At 43.9% G+C, this 19,559-nt stretch overlaps 2 protein-coding genes across 6 annotated transcripts in view; one reads left to right on the forward strand and one right to left on the reverse strand.

Moving 5' to 3' along the window:
- BMPR1A (bone morphogenetic protein receptor type 1A) overlaps positions 1-4,099 on the forward strand; it is a 148,521-nt gene extending 144,422 nt beyond the window's left edge. For 4 of the 5 annotated variants that reach the window (XM_021072031.1, XM_021072032.1, XM_021072033.1 and 1 more), the window contains one exon: positions 1-4,099. In XM_021072031.1, the coding sequence (XP_020927690.1) occupies positions 1-126 (126 nt within the window). In that variant the 3' untranslated portion in view covers positions 127-4,099. The other variant, NM_001204767.1, reaches the window with a different exon arrangement.
- Positions 3,894-19,559, reverse strand: part of MMRN2 (multimerin 2) — a 24,743-nt gene continuing 9,077 nt past the window's right edge. The window contains 6 exon segments of the mRNA XM_005671182.3: positions 3,894-13,435; positions 16,543-16,644; positions 16,647-17,000; positions 17,003-18,322; positions 18,486-18,647; positions 19,381-19,461. Coding sequence (XP_005671239.2) covers positions 13,050-13,435; positions 16,543-16,644; positions 16,647-17,000; positions 17,003-18,322; positions 18,486-18,647; positions 19,381-19,461 — 2,405 coding nt within the window. The 3' untranslated portion in view covers positions 3,894-13,049.

The following is a 19,559-nucleotide window of genomic DNA, read 5'->3' on the forward strand; positions in this document are numbered from 1 at the left end:
TGTCTACGAGCAGTTTTGAAGCTAATGTCGGAATGCTGGGCCCACAATCCAGCCTCCAGACTTACAGCTCTGAGAATCAAGAAGACACTTGCTAAGATGGTTGAATCTCAAGATGTAAAGATTTGACAGATAAATAATCATGAGAAATTCTAGACTGCAAAAACTGTTTTCACCCATGGAACAGGTGGAATTAGAGTAGAATAAGGATGTTAACTTGGTTCTCAGACTTTCCTCACTACACCTTCACAGGCTGCTAATATTAAACCTTTCAGTACTCTGTAGAATACAAGCTGGGAACTTCTAAACACTTCATTCTTTATATATGGACGACTTTATTTTAAATGTGGTTTTTGATGCCTTTTTTTTTTTATTGGGTTTTTATGAACTGCATCAAGACTTCAATTCTGATTAAGTCTCCAGTCAAACTCTGGGTACTGAATTACCTATTCATAAAATGGTGCTTTCTGTGAAAGCCTTAAGAAGATAAATGAATTCAGCAGAGATGGAGAAATAGACATTTTTGCCTTCTACCTGAGAAAATTTAATCTATTTGTATTCTACCTTTGTAAACAGCCTATGGATTATGATCTGTTTGGGATACTGCTTAGTTTATGGTAGTTTGTCATGCTTTGATTGTGTGTGTGTGTGTGTGTATGTGTGTGTGTGTGTGTGTGTACATGCATGCATACCAGAATTCTTCTGCTGCCATTTAAATTAGAAGAAAATAATTTATGAATGCACAGGAAGGTATTTGGTGGCTTTTGGTTTTGTGCTTTAAAAATGCATTATCTGACCAAGATTTGCCAATTATAGAAAAGCCATTTACCTTGCAAGTGAGCTAGTTTCTCTACCAACTATATTTTTTAACATTAAAGTTGATAACAAAGGCCAAAAAAAGTTTAAAGTATACCTAAATTTGGACTGTTTTCCTTCCTCCACAAACTTTTTTTTGTAATTATTATTTTTGTCATGAAAGCATCCTATCCAAAGTTGGAACTTCCAATGTCATGAACCTTTTAAGGAATGCACTTCTTTTTGAAGTGAATACTAATTACTGCATTTGATAGCAATGTAAGTGCCTATAACCATGTTCTGTATTCTTTATTCTCAGTAACTTTTAAAAGGGAAGTTATTTATATTTTGTGTATAATATGCTTTACTTGCAAATTACCTGCTCCTTTACAACCATATTTTATATATGTACATACATCCATACCATAGAAACCAGCTCATGTGTACCTCATATCCCATCCTTAAGGGAAAAAAAATTAAAAGATCATCAGAAAAAAAATGTCATAAAGTAGAACTACCTAAAAATTTTCAGAAATAATTCAAAGTAGTATATCAATGCCAGGACTTTGTTTAACTTCAGGTCTAGGCATACCTTCATGAAGATACTATCATCTCAATATTCCTTTATAATGGGATCCTCCAATTAGAAATTTCTGTTTCAGAGTTAATACAAATTTATAAACTGTTTTAGACATTTAAGTCACTTGAGATTTTTGGTTTTATGATTTCTGTTCCTTACGTTGTAAAGACAAGAGTTAGGCAAAAAAAGTTCAGTATCTAGTCAATACGTATTAACTATACCATATACCTGTTATTCAATAAAAGTGCTACATATTTTATGGATGCCTTGTTTTCCCAAGGAGTAATTGTGATCTACTTAAACATAATATTTTTCTGCTTTTTGAATATTAATGTCTTATCTGAACCAACAACTCATGGGTGCATAAAGTGAGACAGTTTTCTTTGAATATAACATAAAATAAATGTGATTATATCACAACATACTTTAAAAAAACTTTAAAGGGGAGGAATCAGAGAAATATATCTATCCATTATCAAAAATTTGACATTTTAAGAAAGGAATTTTGTCTATACATCAAATTTCTCAAATTTGAAACTTGCTTTTTAACAGTTTTGACCAAGTATAGTAATTTTCATCTAGCATAATTAACGTCTGAAGTGTTTATCAAGATAAGTAAATTTATATATTGATAGTACTCAATTACTTGCTCTTTGAAAATGTTTTTCCCATCTCTACACTGAGAAATACAGATATTTGAATCTAAATTGCCATATGATTTAAGAATACTTATGAGCTCTGATCTACTCATTCTAGGGTTAACCTTGATTTATTTTTTACTTGGTAATCTACCTTGAAGATAATTTGTCGTCTAATAATAAATAAGAATGTAAGGGGAGTTCCTGTTGTGGCTCAGCAGTAACCAAGCCAACTAGTATCCATGAGGAAGCAAGTTGGATCCCTGGCCTTGTTTAATGAGTTAAGGGTCTGGCATTGCCGAAAGCTTTGGTGTAGGTCACAGACACAGCTTGGATCCCATATTGCTGTGGCTGTGGTGTAGGCTGGCAGCTGTAGCTCTGATTTGACCCCTAGCCTGGGAACTTCCATATGCTGTGGGAGTGGCCGTAGAAAAAAGAAGAATGTTAAGGAAAGGCAAACTCTATTCTTAGAAATGTTAAAACAGTGGAATTTAAAAGTTACAGATAATATATAAGTACACGACCATTATAATGATTTTTAAATTAAAAATCTATTAAAAGTGATATCAAGAACTAACCTTAGAAATTAATAAAAATATTTTCTGATATGACATGTTCTTTAAAAAGCAAATGATGTACATTTTTGAAATCCAAAAGTCTTTTTTAAAAGTTTCATGAAACCTATTTTTTCTCTCCTTTTATTCTTAAATTTCTAAGTTCATCCAGTAAGTGAAATATTTAAAGGGTAAGAGGAAGTATTACATAGTACCATAGATAATAATTTGTAAAACTCTAGAAGCCTTTATTTGGTCCTACTTACAACTTAGCCTCTTAAAAATGTGTGGCTTCTGTCTGTCATTTCTTTGAATAACTAAAACATGAAGACAAACAAAAAACCAGAGCTACCTGAATATAAAAAAAGTTAATCCTCTTTCAAAGAAAATTCTTCTTGTGAATTCTCTTTATACTGGTAAATATCTCTAGAATTAAGGGCATACTCAGATTGACCTCAGTGTGTCTACTCTGTCTTCCCTGTACTTTTCTTATTGATGAAGTATAAAATTTGAATCTAGTTTCTCTGGAAATGTTTTCACAAAAGATAATTCAATTGACATTTTGTATTGCCTTTCCAATTCCAGAAGTGCTTTTAAGCTTAGAAAGTGACCTATAGTTTTTGGAAATTATGGTTTCCTAGAATATGCCAGATTTTTATTTTATTCACTCTAAAAAAATGTTCAGTACCTTTTTTCCCAGATGTATTGCATCTGTTTAGAGCAAAATGCAATACAGTGTTTAAAGAAACATGCATCTCTTAAGTTGGCCCAAGATCAAATTCATTATTGAATAAATTATTCCGGGCAAGATTTTACAAGTTAAACTCCTATGTTTCTTTGCATACATGTTGTTTTGAAATATTTCTAAATATCTAAAATAATTTCAGCAACAGGAGTATGAATTGATTTTTTAAAAAAGATTGTTGCAGCTCTTGTACTGTTTAAAAGTGGTAATATTTATCACTTGCTTGGGTCAGACGTTAAAATAGCAGTATAGCAGTTCAGCCTTAGTGCTGTTATGAAAGTCACAGTGAAAACTTCAGAGAGCTGACATGTTCATAAAAACCAGATTAAATCTAGGGCAGCATCACATGAAGCCACATGTAATGATCATCCCATAAGGAAAGTATGTGAATACTGCTTTTGCAAAGGATAAAATATATTATTGTAATTTTAGCTTGTGCTCTATACTGTGCTTTCAACGGAATTATTTAAGCCCTTTTAGTGACTGTTGTCCTTAGCCATCTAAAAACTGAAGTGTAGAATATATTGTATAAAATAAAAGTATCATTGCTTAATTAGGAAAATTGTACATAGACATTGAAAGAAGGGTTAAAAACAGGCAATTTTATTATGCAATTGTAAAACACCAAAAATATAGATTCATCTTTGATATATGTAACACACTAAATGTATTTTGTACAGCATCTGGTTTAAAAGGTGCCTTATTAAGTTTATCATTAATTGCTTTGTTCTATATATAGATTACATCCAATGTATCATTTTTAAGTAAATAACCTTATTTTAGTATACTTTAGTGATGTGTTTTGTGATACTCTACTTGGACTATATTGTGTATCAGAAGTCATGGGTCTGGTGAAATTTTGTAACTGTTACGTTAGGGTATATACAAAATGTTCCTGAGATATGTATTTCAGTTACCAGAAAGCCAGTATGGGACACAGGACGGGTAAGTGACCACATACTCTTTCCTTTGTGTAGATAGAGAAGTTATAAATCCATCATAGCAAAGAGTTGTTTTCCTTTAAAAAAAGGGGGGGGGGAGTTGCCATTGTGACTCAGCAGAAACGAATCTGACTAGCATCCATGAGGCAGTTCCAACCCTGGTCTCGATCAGCGGATTAAGGATCCAGCATTGCCGTGAGCTGTGGTGTAGGTCACAGCTGCGGCTCAGATCCTGCGTTGCTGTGGCTGTGGTGTAGGCCAGCAGCTACAGCTCCAATTTGACCCCTAGCCCAGGAACCTTCATATGCCACAAGTGTGGCCATTAAAAAAAAAAAATTGTGATTCTAAAAATATGTACTCAGGAGTTCTCTTGTGGTGCCATGGATTAAGGACCCAGAATTGTCACTGTAGCAGCTTGGGTCGCTGCCGTGGCACACATTTGATCCCTGACCTGGGAACTTCCTCCCACATGCCATGGGTGCAGCCAAAAAAAAATTAAAGTATGTACTCATTACAGAAGTTTAGGAAAACATAGGAATAAAGAAGTAAATGAAATTATTCAAAATCCTATAGCCAGATATTACCACTATTTACATTTGAATATTTTTGATCTTCTTTGCTGCTACATATTTTTTATAATATGAAGATCATAGTATATTATTATATAGCCATTGAAAACATAATTTTTAAAAAATTGACTATATAGCATTCCACTGTAAATGGAACAATTTATTTTTATAACTCCCTGTTGAATATTTTGGCTATTTCCATTGTTTGGAAAAGTATAACCAGTACAATGAACGTCCTTGTACATTCAATAAATAAATCTTCATATATTTATTTTCTTAAATTACATTCCTGAAAATGGAACCAGTGGATGTGAACTTTTAGAAGATTCTTTAAGATGAAAAAAAAATCTGAGATTCTTGGTACATGTTGCCATATTGCTGCCTAGAAGGGTTCCTCATTTACATGCCTAATGGCAGTTTAAGAGTGCTCATCTTTGTACCTGGCCAGGTAGTTTCTTCCAAGTTTGTTTTATTTCTGCTAGTAGAATGCCTGATATCTTCTCTGTAACTACCTTCTTATAATTAGAGTAAATGCATTTATCTGGCCCTGTGGGGTTCTGCTGTAGCAGATGCTTTTTTGAAAGCTTAGACTTCAGGGACTAAAGGTAGCTTTCCTTTTATTTTGTGGCAATATCATTTTCCCTTCTGAACTTGGTCTCATCACCTGTTAGCTGTTTTCAGTTGTGTGTAAATTCACTCAGTGTGTCTTGTGATGCTTTTTTTAGGTAGTTGAACACATTAAATCCTCATAAAAGATTTGAGACTAGTTGATGTCTCCCCTCAGATAACACAGGTTTTGAATAGGGCCTATTACAGACACTCATTTAGTGTCAATGGAAGACCGTTTCTTGGCGTTCCCATTATGGCTCACTGGGTTAGGAACCTGATGTGTCTGTGAGGATGTAGGTTCAATCCCTGGTCTTGCTCAGTGAGTTGGGGATACAGTGTTGCCAGAAGCTTTGGCATGGGTTGCAGATGTGAATTGGACCCCACGTTGCTCCGGCCGTGGCGGTGGCACAGGCAGGCAGCTGCAGCTCCATTCAACCCTAGCTCCCACGGCTTCCATATGCCTCCAGTGCAGCCATAGAAAGAAAGAAAAAAAAAAAACAAACAAAAAACAGTTTTTTGAAACAATAGCATGTACTCTTGTGCAGCTTGATGAAGAATCTCGGATTTCTTGGGTCTATCAAGTACTTGCTTTTTTTCCATCTATAAAAAGCTGACCCCAAGACGGGATAAATATATTCATTTTTTTCCCCTTTACCATTATTAGTAGCATTAATAGGGTAGACATTAAGGCATTCCCATCATGGCTCAGTGGAAACGAATCTGACTAGTATCCATGAGGACACAAGTTTAATCCCTGGCCCCGCTCAGTGGGTTAAGGATCCAGCGTTGCCATGAGCTGTGGTGTAGGTTGAAGACATGGCTTGGATCTGGCGTTGCTGTGGTGTAGGCTGGCAGCTGTAGCTCCCATTTAACCCCTAGCCTGGGAACCTCCCCATATGCCGTGGGTGAGGCCCTAAAAAGACAAAAAAAAAAAAAAAAAGTGAGGACCCTATTTTTCCAGAATTGTCTAATCCTTGTAGTTAATTCCAAGCAGATGCTAATTCAGTCACTAAATCTTTATGCACTTGGAGAAATATTTATCTGCCTTCGAGTGCATGGGCTATTTCTGGTACTTAGTACTTCAGTTAGATGCATATTCCTAAAAAGCCTTGCCTCTGCTGTTGGAGCAGTACAGCCTTGACTAAGTGGGCACAGTCCACTGCAAGTGGCTGGCCAGGAGCAGTGGCACTGTTCTAGTCAGGGGGAGTTAAACACTTGAGCTCAGGGTAAGAGCAAATGGGCAAGTCACCCTGAACCTGGAAGTCAGGAAGAGGAAAGTTAGTTCAAATGCAGAAGTATCTGAAAAAATATTTCAAATAGAAGCAGAAACTAGCGCTGAAAGCTTAATCCATAATTACCTTTGAGGTAGGAATTGTCTTCTCTTTATTCATTGCAGTATGTGTGGCCTACCTACTACTCCTCTGAATTTGACCTTCCTGGTCTTTGTCTAGTTACTTTCCCTCTGAAAGTCCCATGTATGCTCAGAATGCATTTCAGGATGATTCCAGATGCCCCAGCACTCCCCACATCCCCCTCACCACTCGTATCCTAAATTTATACAGGGAACCTGGAATGTTAAATGTTACCATTGTTTAAAAGTCAATATAAAGTACTAACATTGAGAGTATTTTTAAAGCTAGAGGAAGAAAGAACTTGAGCCTTTTTTTTTTTTTTTTTTTTTTTTTTAGGGGGAACTTTTTTTGAAAGATAATTTAGAATCAGGTTGCTGAAACACAGCTGGTGCTCTGTTCTCTGTTACTCTCCTGTATGACTAAAGTCCAAGTAAGTGTTAAAAAACACTAAAAGAATTGAAAGGCTGTGGCAAAAAAGACCGGCGCTGGTGGAGGAGGCATTTCAGTCAAAAACTCGTAAAGTGATTTTTAAAATTTGATTCTGTCTTCACGCTTGGCTAGTAGTTTGGCTGGAGATAAAATCTAACTGAAGATCTATTACTCCAGGAGCTTCCAGTATCCCTGTGGCCAGTCAGAAGTCTGATGTGTGTCTAATTCAGTGCTTTTTAGTTGAACTTATTTTTTTCATTCAAGAAACATAGAATTTGGAGTTTTCTTGTGGTACAGCGGGTTAAGAATCCAGCATTGTCTCTGCAGTGGCTTGGGTCAATGCTGTGGCTCATGTTCAATTCCTGGCCTGGGAACCTTCATATATAAATTGTTTTTTTTAAATGTGTGTGTGTGTGTATAAAACTTGTGTTTTTGATGTTTTGAAGTTTAAAATTGCCATGTCTGGATACATTCATTCTGTTGCTCAGTTACTAACTGGGTCCTTTTAATCTGTTCTTAGATTTAGGAACTTTTCTTCTATTACTTCTTTACTCCCTTCCCTTCCCTTTGGCTTTCCTCTTTCTAGGACTGTTATTAAATATTAGGCCCATCAGATGTTTCTTCCGTGTTTCTTAACATGTCTTTAATGTTTTATCCTGCTTCTGCTTTTTAGCCCATCTACTGAGTGTTTTTTTTTTTCCAGCAAATGTTACTTTATTTGTATTTTGAAAAAATTCAAACTTTCAGAGAAGTTGCAGAAATAATATAAAGAATGCTGTTTACCTTTCACCCAGATTTATAAACTGTTACATCTCCTCACAACTGCTTTGTCATTCTGTGTGTGTATAAAAAGTTCATCTTGGAATGTCTTCGTTCACACACACACATACATACACTTTTTTTCTGAACTACATGGAATAAATGACAGAGGTCATGCCTCCTTATCCCTGAATTCTCAGGGATATTGTATTATGGAACCATTATGTACAGTTATCAAAATCAGGAAAATTGACATTTATACCATAACAGTTATCATCAGTACCATAATCTGCAGACTTTTCAAGTTTTGCTATTTGTTCCAGTATTTTAAGTCCTTGAGCACATTCTCCTGGTCCAGTGTCAGCCTAGGATCTTGCTTTGCATTTAGGTGTCATGTCCCCTTATTCTCCTTTAACCTAAAATAGTTCTCCAGTTTTTGTCTTCTGTGACACTGACATTTTCTAAAGTACAGTGGTTTTGTAGACATGATGCTTGTGTCATCAGGGCATTCCATCAGGAGGCCACTGCATCAGTGTGTCCCATTACTGATGTCACTGTCAATCACTTGTTTAAGGTGGGTCTCACCTTGTTCCTCTGCTGTGAAGTTAGCATTTTTGGTTGTAGTTAGTATGTTACGGAAGATAATTTTAGACTGTGTTTTAGCATCCATTGATAATTCCTACATGAATCTGTGGTTACAAAGTGGTGATTTTCTGATTCCATTAATACATTTACATTGTTGGTTGGCATTCTGCTGTAAGGAATAAGTCTTTTCATTTATTTTTTATTATCAGTAGGCACTCATCTATTCTTATTTTATCCAGTAAGTTACAGTCTATTAGGTTTTGGTTTTTTGTTTTTGTTTGTTTGTTTTTTTGGTTTTGAGGGGGCTGTGCTTGTTCCTAGGCCAGGAATTGAACCTCTGCCACAGCAGTGACAACACTGGATCCTTAACCCACTAGGCCACCAGGAAACTCTGGTCATTATTTGTTTTAATACTCAAATTGACCCAGACTTGGCTACTGGGAGTCCATCAAGCTGGCACCTGAGTCCTTTTGACACATGCCCATCATTTTTGAGCAGTTCTTACTCTGGGGCACAGTAAGATGTTCCCAGCACATCCGGTACTTTGCTTGGCCCCGCCATTGACTCAGCCATTTCTCCAGGCACTTTGGTTCCTTTTAGGGAGGACAGTATCTAGAAACTAGGATCTGGGTAGCAAATAATTTAAATTTCTAGTTTCTTGTATTGTTTCTAGAGATTTATATATTCCAAAATACTCAGTTTGCTGAGTTTCGGAAGCTCTCGTCCATAACACTAGTTTTCCACGAATATTTGGCAGTTTGGGGTAGCTGCTCAGCTTTGTTTTTTTGTTGTTTTAGAGCCACACCCGGCATATGGAAGTTCCCAGGCCAGGGGTTGAATTGGAACTGCAGCTGCCAGCCTACACCACAGCCACAGCAACACTAGATCCAAGCCACATCTGTGACCTGCACCACAGCTGATAGCAACACTGGATCCTTAACCCATTGAGCCGGGCCAGGGATTGAGCATGCATCCTCATGGGTACTAGTCGGGTTCATTTTCGCTAAGCCACAGCAGGAACTCCCTTGTATTTGTGAACCACTGCTCACCCTAGTTCTGTGTTCCTCAGCCTCCTGTATTAGGGAGTGATGGGACTATCTGCTAAAGCAGAAGCAAAAAGTAATCCTCATACTCCAAAGGATTCAGGCTTTCCCCACTCTGCTTGTTTACTTCTCCCCACCCCAGAAGAGTTTTGTCATTACCAGGCCAGGTTTGGGGGAGCTTTCTCCATGGAGGAGGATAGAGAAATGGTGCTCATGCTAGAGCTGGAAGAGGAGTTTGTGATGTTTTGGGACTAAACGTCATGGGAGACTAGAAGAGCTTCAGAGTGGGAGAGGAGTTTTGAGAAAAGTTGTTTGTAGACCATATATTCTCTTAACGGTGTTTCTGAAACAAGGAGTTATTTTTACATGTGGTTTGTGGAGACACATCTCTGGATTCACTCCCGGGGGTCTTGATTGCAGTAAGATCATAGGTGTCTTCTAGGTGTGGGAGGTTCTTGCCTCCAAGAGTCAGTAGCTGCCCTGTAGCAGCTCAGGATTAACTGGCACTGCTCCAGCTGGAGACAGAGGCCACTGCTGCTGCTGGTGCTTACCTCAAGCAAGGAGCCCCTGGGACTGCCCGCTGCCTCTCTGCCCCTCCTCCATGGATCCCCCCAGTGTGTTAGAGGCTGAGTTTGAGTTTGAGGCTCCCTGAAATCACTCCCGTCTCTTGAATATTTGGGGTTATGATTTCCTATTGCTATCTCACTTTTTACTTGCTCCCTTCTACTTCCTATTTTCCAGGAATTACTGAAATTTCCTGATCTGCTTATAGTACCCTTTCTTATTTTTCAATGACATTTTTGCTTTGGTGTAGGGCAGTGCACACCCATGGCATATGGAAGTTCCCAGGCTAGGGTTTGAATCAGAGCCACAGCTGCCAGTCTACGCCGCAGCCACAGCAACTCGGGATCCGAGCTGCGTCTGTGAACTGCACCAGAGCTCACAGCCACGCCGGATCCCTGACCCACTGAGCAAGGCCAGGGATCGAACCCCTATCCTCATGGATACTAGTTGGACCCATTTACACTGTGCCACAACGGGAACTCCTCAGTGACATTTTTGAATATTTTTGTGTATGGTTTTTCCTTTGGGTTTGTGAAAGTATGGTACCCTCTCTGTGTTCACTCATCGTCTTTGTCTGGATACCACAAGTGAAGGGTGTTCTAACATTAGCCTTGGGTAACAGAGTCTACCTGGGGACCATTCAGATTCTCCACCCAGAGATATTAATGGAGATATGAAGTCTATCAAATGAACTTTACAAGTCTTGTTAATCTGGGGTCCTACTTATAGAAGTGTTTAAACAGAAAATTTACACTTAAATTTCATATTAATTAATGTTTGTGAACTTTGCATGGCAAGCACCCTATCTAAAAGAACCAGTTTCTCTAGTTCCCACCCCAGAAACTTCTGGAGTGACCCATGCTGCTGGCAGAGTTTACCAGTTAGCACTTCCATTTTTAACCTCCCCATTGAAGAGCACCAGTCATATGAGGGTTGGAGGACATGTGCCCCTTATATAGGAGATCAGTTCACTCTGCTTATGTACAGTAAGATCCAAATGAAATCTTAAGTGATACGTCCATATTACCCTAATGTTTCCACTTAGACATCAGTACAGCTTGGCCAGTAATAGCAGGATTAAGCAGAAAAAAGACACAGCGTGGTCTTTCTAGCAGCAGGAGTGACCTGGTCCTGGCTTTCCATTCTTTGGGAGTGGCCCAAATATGTCAGGCCTTGGATTAGGCTTGGTCTTGGTAACTGAGCTGCACTGGTCAGGAGGCCTTGGCCAGAGGGTAGGCACGTAGGCGAGAGTTGAACCCGTGGTCGAGATAATAAAATACACGGATACGTAGAGCTGTTAGACTAACCACCTCTTACTACAGATGGAAGAGTTCAAGCAAGGTTGTGATTTACCCCAAGGTCAAACCATCAGTGCCAGAGTGGCCTGGCATCTTGTTCCTTTTCACGCTGATAATTTAGCAGATCAAGCACATCAACCTTAATGGTAAATTCTGAGGGGCAATTTTAAATTTAAATTCATGAGCCTTAGGAGTCAATGAAAAGGACTGAAAACCTCGTTAACCCTGACAACAAACTCTGTCCTTTTTCATCACCCAGACAAAACTGATTTTCTTATGCAGAAGGGTATATTAAACAAACATTGAATAACTGCTAACAAAATAAAAACATTTTCTGATGACTGCTTTCTCAAGCCTGTTTGCTTTAGGATCTAAAATTTTTTAAAAACCATGTGTCGATATTGCAGGAATAACTGCAACTCTGAGCTGTACTGTCTTATCCAATATTGTGGAAACTGTGGAGGGCTCTGAGTGTTTTGTGTAGAATTAACTGAAATTGTGTAGTTACATATGGCCTGGAGAAATGAAAGTCACATTCCAAGTAGTTCCATTTTGTCCCATATTTCTACCTACTTTACCAAATCTTTTTGTTTTCCATAAGTAAACCAGGCAGAGATCTGAAGGGCACTTTATTCCAAAATTGATAATTGTTAAATGGTATTTTCTACAGTCTCCCTTCCCTTTCCTCAGCTCCCTTCCTGGTTAAAATGCTAAGAACTAGGGTGGACATAAGCTATTGGAGGAAGCAAAAAAAAAAAGTGACGGCTGTACACATGTTAGTTTGTGTTTGGCATGTCTTAGCCTTTACCCTGGTGAGGTAAGGAGAAAGGTGAAATTAGAGTTACAGGTAAATCCAAGGAAGGACTGAAACTAAAGACAAGATACTAATTTTTTGTTTCCCTTGGTTGACTCAACTGGGTCTTTGTCTCCATCTTTTTTTTTTTTTTTTGGCCACGCCTAAAGATGCAGAAGTTCCTAGGCCAGGATAGCATCGACCCAAGCCACAGTTGTAACAATGCCGGCTCCTTAGCCTGCTGAGCCACCAGGGTACTCTTGTCTCCATTTTTGACTGATAGACACCAAACAGATTGATTTTTTACTGTCCTGCACTGGGGTGGAAATTGGCATCCAATACAGTCCAAAATGTCACCTCCATTTAAATAAATTCTTTCTGGGAAAGAATGATTTTCTAGCATAAGATGAGGGAGAAGAAGCAGGAGAAAGGTTTAAAGTGTTGTACAAATGTTTCCAACCACAGGAGGAACAAAACACCAAAGAAGCTGTAGAACACAAGGCGTAGCCAAGAGCCGGAGTCCAAGCCATGTGGCCGCAGAAGGCAGGCCGAGCCATGGCTCACACATCCCTGGGCCAGGTTCTGCCCACAGAGAAGCACTGCAGTCCTTCTCATCATTAAGAAACAGCCAAACCCAGTGTGTCTAGAGGGAAGCCACAAATACCACATTGTCTTTGCGGAAGGTTTCCAGGGAAGAGCCTGACTAACTGGATGGTCTCTAGTCCAACCCTGGCCTGAGCCCCAGGCCAAGGAGAGCTGGGCGAGTCCAGGATGTCTGGTCAGAGCTGTGTGCGGTGCTCAGGTCTTGAATATCAAGAAGCCCCCAAAGGCACTGCCAGGCGGGCTTCTCTTTATTATGGATCCCTGGGTTAGCTCAAACCACACTCTCTCACCCTTTTGTAGCTCGGCCATGGCAAAGGTCGTGGCAGTGCTTCTACCCCTCTGCTCCTCAGTGGTATAGACAGGGGTCCGATGGTGACCTCCAAACACCAGCTGCCCAGTGCCTGGCCCTGGGCCAAATTCAATGCTCACTGCAAAGAAATAGACCCCACGCTCAGGGGCTCGGAAGTAGCCGTGTTCAGGGAAGTAGCTGCTGCCAATGTTGAAGTAGGTAGTGTTGAACTTCACTGTCTGCAGGGCAGCCGTTCCTTCTGAAAAGCTGGCATAGAAGGCCACAGGGGAACCTGGAATGCAGGAGGAAAGTGTCAGTGTCTCGGTCCCTCACTCCCTCAGACGGGGAATTACACCCTGAGACACCCCCCACACCTTTTTTTGTTTTTGTTTTTGTTTGTCTTTTTGGGCTGCATCTGCAGCACATGGAGGTTCCTAGGCTAAGGGTCAAGTCGGAGCTGTAGTTACTGGCCTACACCACAGCCACAGCAACTCAGGTTCCAAGCTGCGTATGCGACCTACACCACAGCTCATAGCAACACCAGATCCTTAACCCACTGAGTGAGGCCAGGGATAGAATCTTCTTCCTCATGGATACTAGTCAGATTCATTTCCGCTGAGCCATGATGAGAACTCCTCACCTTCTTAACATTAAAAATCAGTCACTATTTCTAGATAACCTAGATATTCTCAATAGCAATGTATCTGAGCCACTGGGAGCTAACTGGCCATCTCAGCATTTCACTGGCTGAGAGAAAGGAAAGTACAAGTCTGTGGTCTCTACTGACTACATTTTAACAAAGCACTTTCTCTGTTTGATTCTTCTTCAACATCCTTGAGAGATAAGGACCTTGACTGAAAAAAACTTGAGTGTTTAATTGGCATCTAAGGCTACATGGATTGTCAGTGGCAGGTTGGGATTAGAACTCAGGTCTCTGATTCCCAGACTCCTACCACCTGCTAGGGTTCTTGAGATACCCAGGGAAAAGAGAGAGAAAATATTACCTATCCTTAAAGTAATAGTGCTAACACTGGGAGATAATTGAAGAATAGCGGTTCCTACTGGATGTTTAGCATAAGACTCTAGAGAGAGAGAAAGAAAGAGCAGGGGCGACCAGGGAAGAAAAATCATTTCAAGATGGTCATCTTAGTGTTTTCAAGATGTTACACAGGGACTTGGGATTACAGAGGAGAAAATGGGCCCAGAATGGGAAAGCTTGCTCCAGATGACATTTCCTGATTTCTGCTGTTCTTCTCACTTGCAGAAGCACCTCAGCCAGCCCAAGGAGGATAAGTAAGAACACAGGTGAGCTCCTGCCAGGCCCATGAAGGCCTGGAGCCTCTTAGTTTGGAGGGTGAATATACCGTGAGGAAGGCGCCAACCAGGCTGCCTGGCCAGGAGTTGGGACTGGGAGGTTGAGTCCCACTGGGGCTCCAGCCATGACACTGGCCTTGGCCCTGGTAAGGTCATGTTCCTCACTTCTCTCTCTTTGCTGCCTCAAGCCAAAGGCTCTCTTTCTCTCTCCCAACCTCTCTTCTCTCTACTGAGACCAAGATTCCCATTTTTCATCGGCTGAAACCAAGGCCTATTGGAGGAGCAATTTGCAGAGAAGTTAGGTCCTAGAACCAGAGTCCATGCTCTTTGGCTCACAGTCCAACACCGTCCTTGTGAATGACAAAACTCTGCTCTTCTCTAATTCTGGAAGATACTCTGAGAATTAGAGAGTTCAGAATAGTTTTCCAGTCTGTTTAAGACTTATACCAGACTGCTGTGCAGTTCCTCAAGTACACAGGAGGTGGCGCGCTCGCCCCGCTGAAGGAAAGCCGGCCTAACGCGCCCTCTGCCGGCGTGCGGTCTCCTCTACCCGCTCGGGCCAGCCTCCCTTTGGCTCGGAGTCCAGCTCCTCAGAAGGTACAAGGGTTGTGCTTCACTAATTTGCTAGCAAGCAGACAGTGGGCTTCCCTGCAGGGCACGCAGTCAAGTTCTATGGGCTTCCCATAAGACAAATAGGGGAAAATTTATTTTTAATTGTAAGGAAAAAATTTGTAATAAAATATTGCAGATATCTAACCCATCAAGCAAGTGAGACCTTTTACCACTCACAAGAGGAAAAAAGATTCAAGAGTTAGTGTAGATGGACACAGCCTCAGCCCTGAGAAACACTGACTGGTTTCTACTAAACAGCAAGCCTTGTGCTAGGTTTTTGGTAAATGTATGTTAGTTAATCTTCCTGCAATGCTTTGATGTAGGTAGTGGCTCTCTTTTTTTTAAAGAGGAAGAAACTGAGACAAGTAAGTGTTGCTAGAGCCTGTGCTATGTCCACTGCTCCCAGGGAGACACAGGCCATAGTGGAGAGTGAGTGGGAGAAGGGCAGGCTTGTGGTGGGATTCTCAGCAAGGGCTCGGACTGCCCATGTGCCAGGCTACACCAGGGTATAAACAGCCCACATGGAGGTCCCCGTACTTAGCCCCCTGTTTGGATGAGGAGGTGGCCATAGCCCCAAGGCAAGCCTTTCTGGCAGAGGAGTCACTTGAGGCACAGAGCCTAGGAGTCCCCCTCCGAGGGCCACACTCAGGGAGGCACTGGGAAGGCTGGCTGCTTGTCCTTTTAGCCTCAGAGCCATCTCCGCAGACCCTGAGCCCTGTAGGGACCAGTTGAGGACATTTCATAGGGATAAAGCCAGGTCCTTAGAAACAGCCAGACTGGGTTCAGGGTTCCTCTGTGCTACTTAATAGCTCTGTGAGCAGGACACTCTCCCTACTAAGCCTCAGTTTCAGGTAAGATGGCAGTGATAATTCATGGCCGAGCTATTTTGATGATTCAACATGGCAAAGCCCAAGGAAGGCATTGCAGAGAACCTGGCTCAGAGCAGCAAAGTGGGTCCACTATGTTAGCAAAAGGAGCTCCTTTCAGGGACCAAGGCCTTCCCTTGTATTCTTGTGGGGTGCTGCCCATGGCAGATGACACCAGCCTCTATCCACACATTCACTTGTATTCGGGGTCAAGTTTAAAGTCATATTTTGGGTGTGGCAGAGTGGTCTGGGCTGAAGAGCTGAGAGGGAGGAATTTGAGGGTGTGGTTATGGAGAAAAGAGAAGAATCCCCTCTCCCAGCTCTACAGATAGAGTGGCCCGAAGCCAATATATCTGAGCCTCAAATGTTTACATGGTGGGGCTCTGCCTGCTTGCTGATGGTTCAGTCATGTGACTTCTACCTCCTAAAACTCCAGGTAGCTTAAAGGGCCTCCAGTCCTGAACAGAATATAGGTCAAGGGCAAAGGTGGCCCTGAGTAATGGTGACTGGTGGTCATCCTGTTCTTTTTTACCCCAGTGGCAAAGGAGGCCAAAGTGCTGCTGGCAGATGCTATTGTCATCCTAGACTCCCTGGGCCGGAAACTCACCTGCCCACCACAGTGCCGGCCCTTTGACCTGTGTATCCGCCAAAGGCTCCACTTGCTTCCTGTCCCTTCTCTTGGGACCTTCCAGATCTCTCTGCTGCTTCTTCCTTTCCTGCTCAGCATGGCCTGCAGCTTCCCCAAGTCCAGGCTGACATTGGCTGCCACAAGCCCCTCGAAGTTTCCAAAGAGGCTGTGGAAGAGGCGCTGGTGCTGCTCCAAGCCGTGTTCAGTGGTGGAGAGCGCCCCGCGGAGGTCCTCAAGGGAGCTGTTGAAGGAGGACGCCCGGGAGACCTCACAGCACTGGCCCACGCGCTCGAGGTCGGAGCTCAGGCGCTGGAGCGCCTGAGCCAGCCCAGCAGAGTCCTGCCCGCCGGCCTCCTCTGGAGTCGCGTCCCGGCTGGGCTCCAGGCGCTCGGCCTGCTTGCCGCCCCGCGACGCCTGCTCCAGAGCTGCCACCCGGCGGCCAGCGCATCCCAGCCGAGCGACTGCTCCTGCAGCCCGCTGGCCGCGTCCTGCAGGGCGACGCGGATCTGCTCGTAGCTCAGGGGCAGCGGACCGGGCTCCTCTTCGGACATCTCCTCCATCACCTCCTCCCCGAAGAGGGCAGTCAAGACGGCCTCGTGCCGCAGCGCATCCTCCAGCAGGGCGGAAAAGGAGCTGTGCAGCTGGCGGATCTCGCGGCGGAACTCACCCTTCGTGGCCCGCAACGTGCTCACCTCATCGCCCAGGGCGCGCAGCTTGCTCCGGAGCCGCGACGCGTCAGCCCGCGCCTGCTCGGCCTCCACCTGGTGTGCTTCCACCGCCTGCGCCAGGACGGCCACCCTGCCGCTCAAAGCCTGCAAGGAGGAGCCGTCCTGCTGGCGACGCTCGTCCAGGCTCACCTGGGTCTCCTCCAGGGCGCGCGTGGTGTCCCGCTGGCCCTCCCTGATGACGTCCAGGTCAAAGTAGAGCTTCTGGCAGTTGCAGTCCTTGACGTACTTGATGAGGTCCGCATGGGCGCCCTGCAGGTGCTGGAGGGTGAGGTTGAGCTCCAGGAGCTGCCGCTCCATGTCCTCCTTGTTCTCCTCCATGATCAGTGACTTCTCCATCAGGATCACCCGCAGCTCACGCAGCGCAGTGTGGTTCACCTGCAGCTCCTCCACCAGCCGCTCCACTTTGCTGATCTGATCAAAGGTGTCATCGGATTCTGAATACAGCTCCTTGATCTCATCCACGTGCCGGGCCAGGGTGGCCCTCATGTCAGCAAGGGTGCTCTGTAACTCCTCTTCCCTATGGGCGGTGGTCACGTGCAACGCGGAGAGATTCCTCTGCAGCTGGCCCAGCCTGGCCTGTAGGCTCTCTGGCTCTGGCCTTGCTGCTGCCCCTGCTGCTGCCAGGACCAGGCTCCCGTTGGCCCCCAGGGACTCCTGGGCCTTGAGAGCCTTCTTCAGCTTGCTGTCTACATCGGCCTGGACCTCAGAGAGGGACTGGTGCAGGGACAGGTGTTGGGCGTTCAGGCGGTCATCCACATCCTGCCGCAACTGGCCCACCCTCTGGGCGTTCTCCTGGACCTTGGTCTCAAATTTGGCACCAAGCTCCTGGAGGTCACCTCTGGCCACAGCGCCCTCCTGGACCCTCTTGATGGCCTGTCGGTTGGCCTCTACATCAAGAGATAAGTTTCTTATGGCCTGGGAAAGGCTGTTCAGGCTTTGGTTGAAGCTCCTCCACATGGGACTAAAGCGTCCTTGCAGGAAGGTGTCGATGTGTGGCAGCAGCACTTGCTCCAAGGATCTGTCGGGAAACTCTGCAATAGATACACGTGTTTACACAAGCCCCTCAAGAGCAGACACCCTCCCTAGCTGATGACAAGGGGCGTCCTCTGAGGTTGGGGCCTTCCTGCCTCCCAGCCCGCTCATCTCCTTGGGTGTGACCAGGCCCCTCCTCAGCCCCTGGAACCCGCTCCTCACCAAGCTCCGTCTGATTTGCCTCAGTTGCCACTGTGAGGTTGCTTGCCAGGGCCTTCCACAGGCCTGGGAGACTGTCTGCCACCTGGTCAATGTCATTCTGGAGATCTCCCAGCCGGTGTTCCTGCTGCTCTACCACATTGCTGAACTCTGCAGCCAGGTGGCCTGAATACACATGAGAGATAAGTGTCAAGTCTTAACCTCCCAGGCCCAGACAGAACGTGAGGTGCAGAGAGGAGGTTTGGGGGTTGAAAGCAGAAGGTATGTCCTGGTGAGTAGGCACTTAGAAGCCTTTAACTTCAGAAGGGCAAATGCATGGCAAATGAGCCTTCACCCTGCCCCCTAGGCCCCAGGCAGACATGCCTTATCTGTTACAGCACACTTTGCCTCCTCAGCCACAGGGACATGGCCCCTGGACATCTTTCTGGGCAGCCCTTGTCAATAGATAGGAGTTCACCACATGATGAAACTCATTCACCATGCCAACAATGGCCCAGCCTTGAAAGGCCTCACAAATGGTGTCACTTGGTGGATTTGCTGTGCTGTCTGAAGACCAGGGACAGCATGACTTCCTGGCCCTGGTTAGGGGGGCTGTGGGAAGGCTTCTTCCAGACCGTGGGAGCATATGCAGTTCAGGGGCAAGGAAGGTATCAGATGAAGCTGTTCCTCCCAGAAAATGGGATCAAGGAGAAAGGTGTGTGTGCCTGGCCAGCAGGCAGGTAACTGAGGGCTGCTTGGTGCGTGGGTAGGATGACACAGGGCCACAGAGGGACCCTTGCTGATCTGGGGGGCAGGGTTTTCCTGAAACGGCACTGTCCTATCAGAGGAGAAAGGGCCTGGACACATGGGTTCTTTCTGCCCATCTGTCCCTGCTGTGCCCTCCAGGAAAGAAGCATACCAGGTTCAAAGCTGACTGGCCCATCCCAAGGCTCCTGGAGGCTATCACCTGGATCTTCAGGCTCAGGGATCACCATGGGATCTACAGAGAAGCAGTAGCAGATGTTAATCTCTGAGGTCAGAGGAGCTGCATGACCTCTGGGGTCAGAGGTCGAGAGGGAGAGGGACCACAGGGAACCC

The sequence above is a fragment of the Sus scrofa genome, chromosome 14 (genome assembly GCF_000003025.6).
Source record: "Sus scrofa isolate TJ Tabasco breed Duroc chromosome 14, Sscrofa11.1, whole genome shotgun sequence".
NCBI classification, from domain to species: domain Eukaryota; kingdom Metazoa; phylum Chordata; class Mammalia; order Artiodactyla; family Suidae; genus Sus; species Sus scrofa.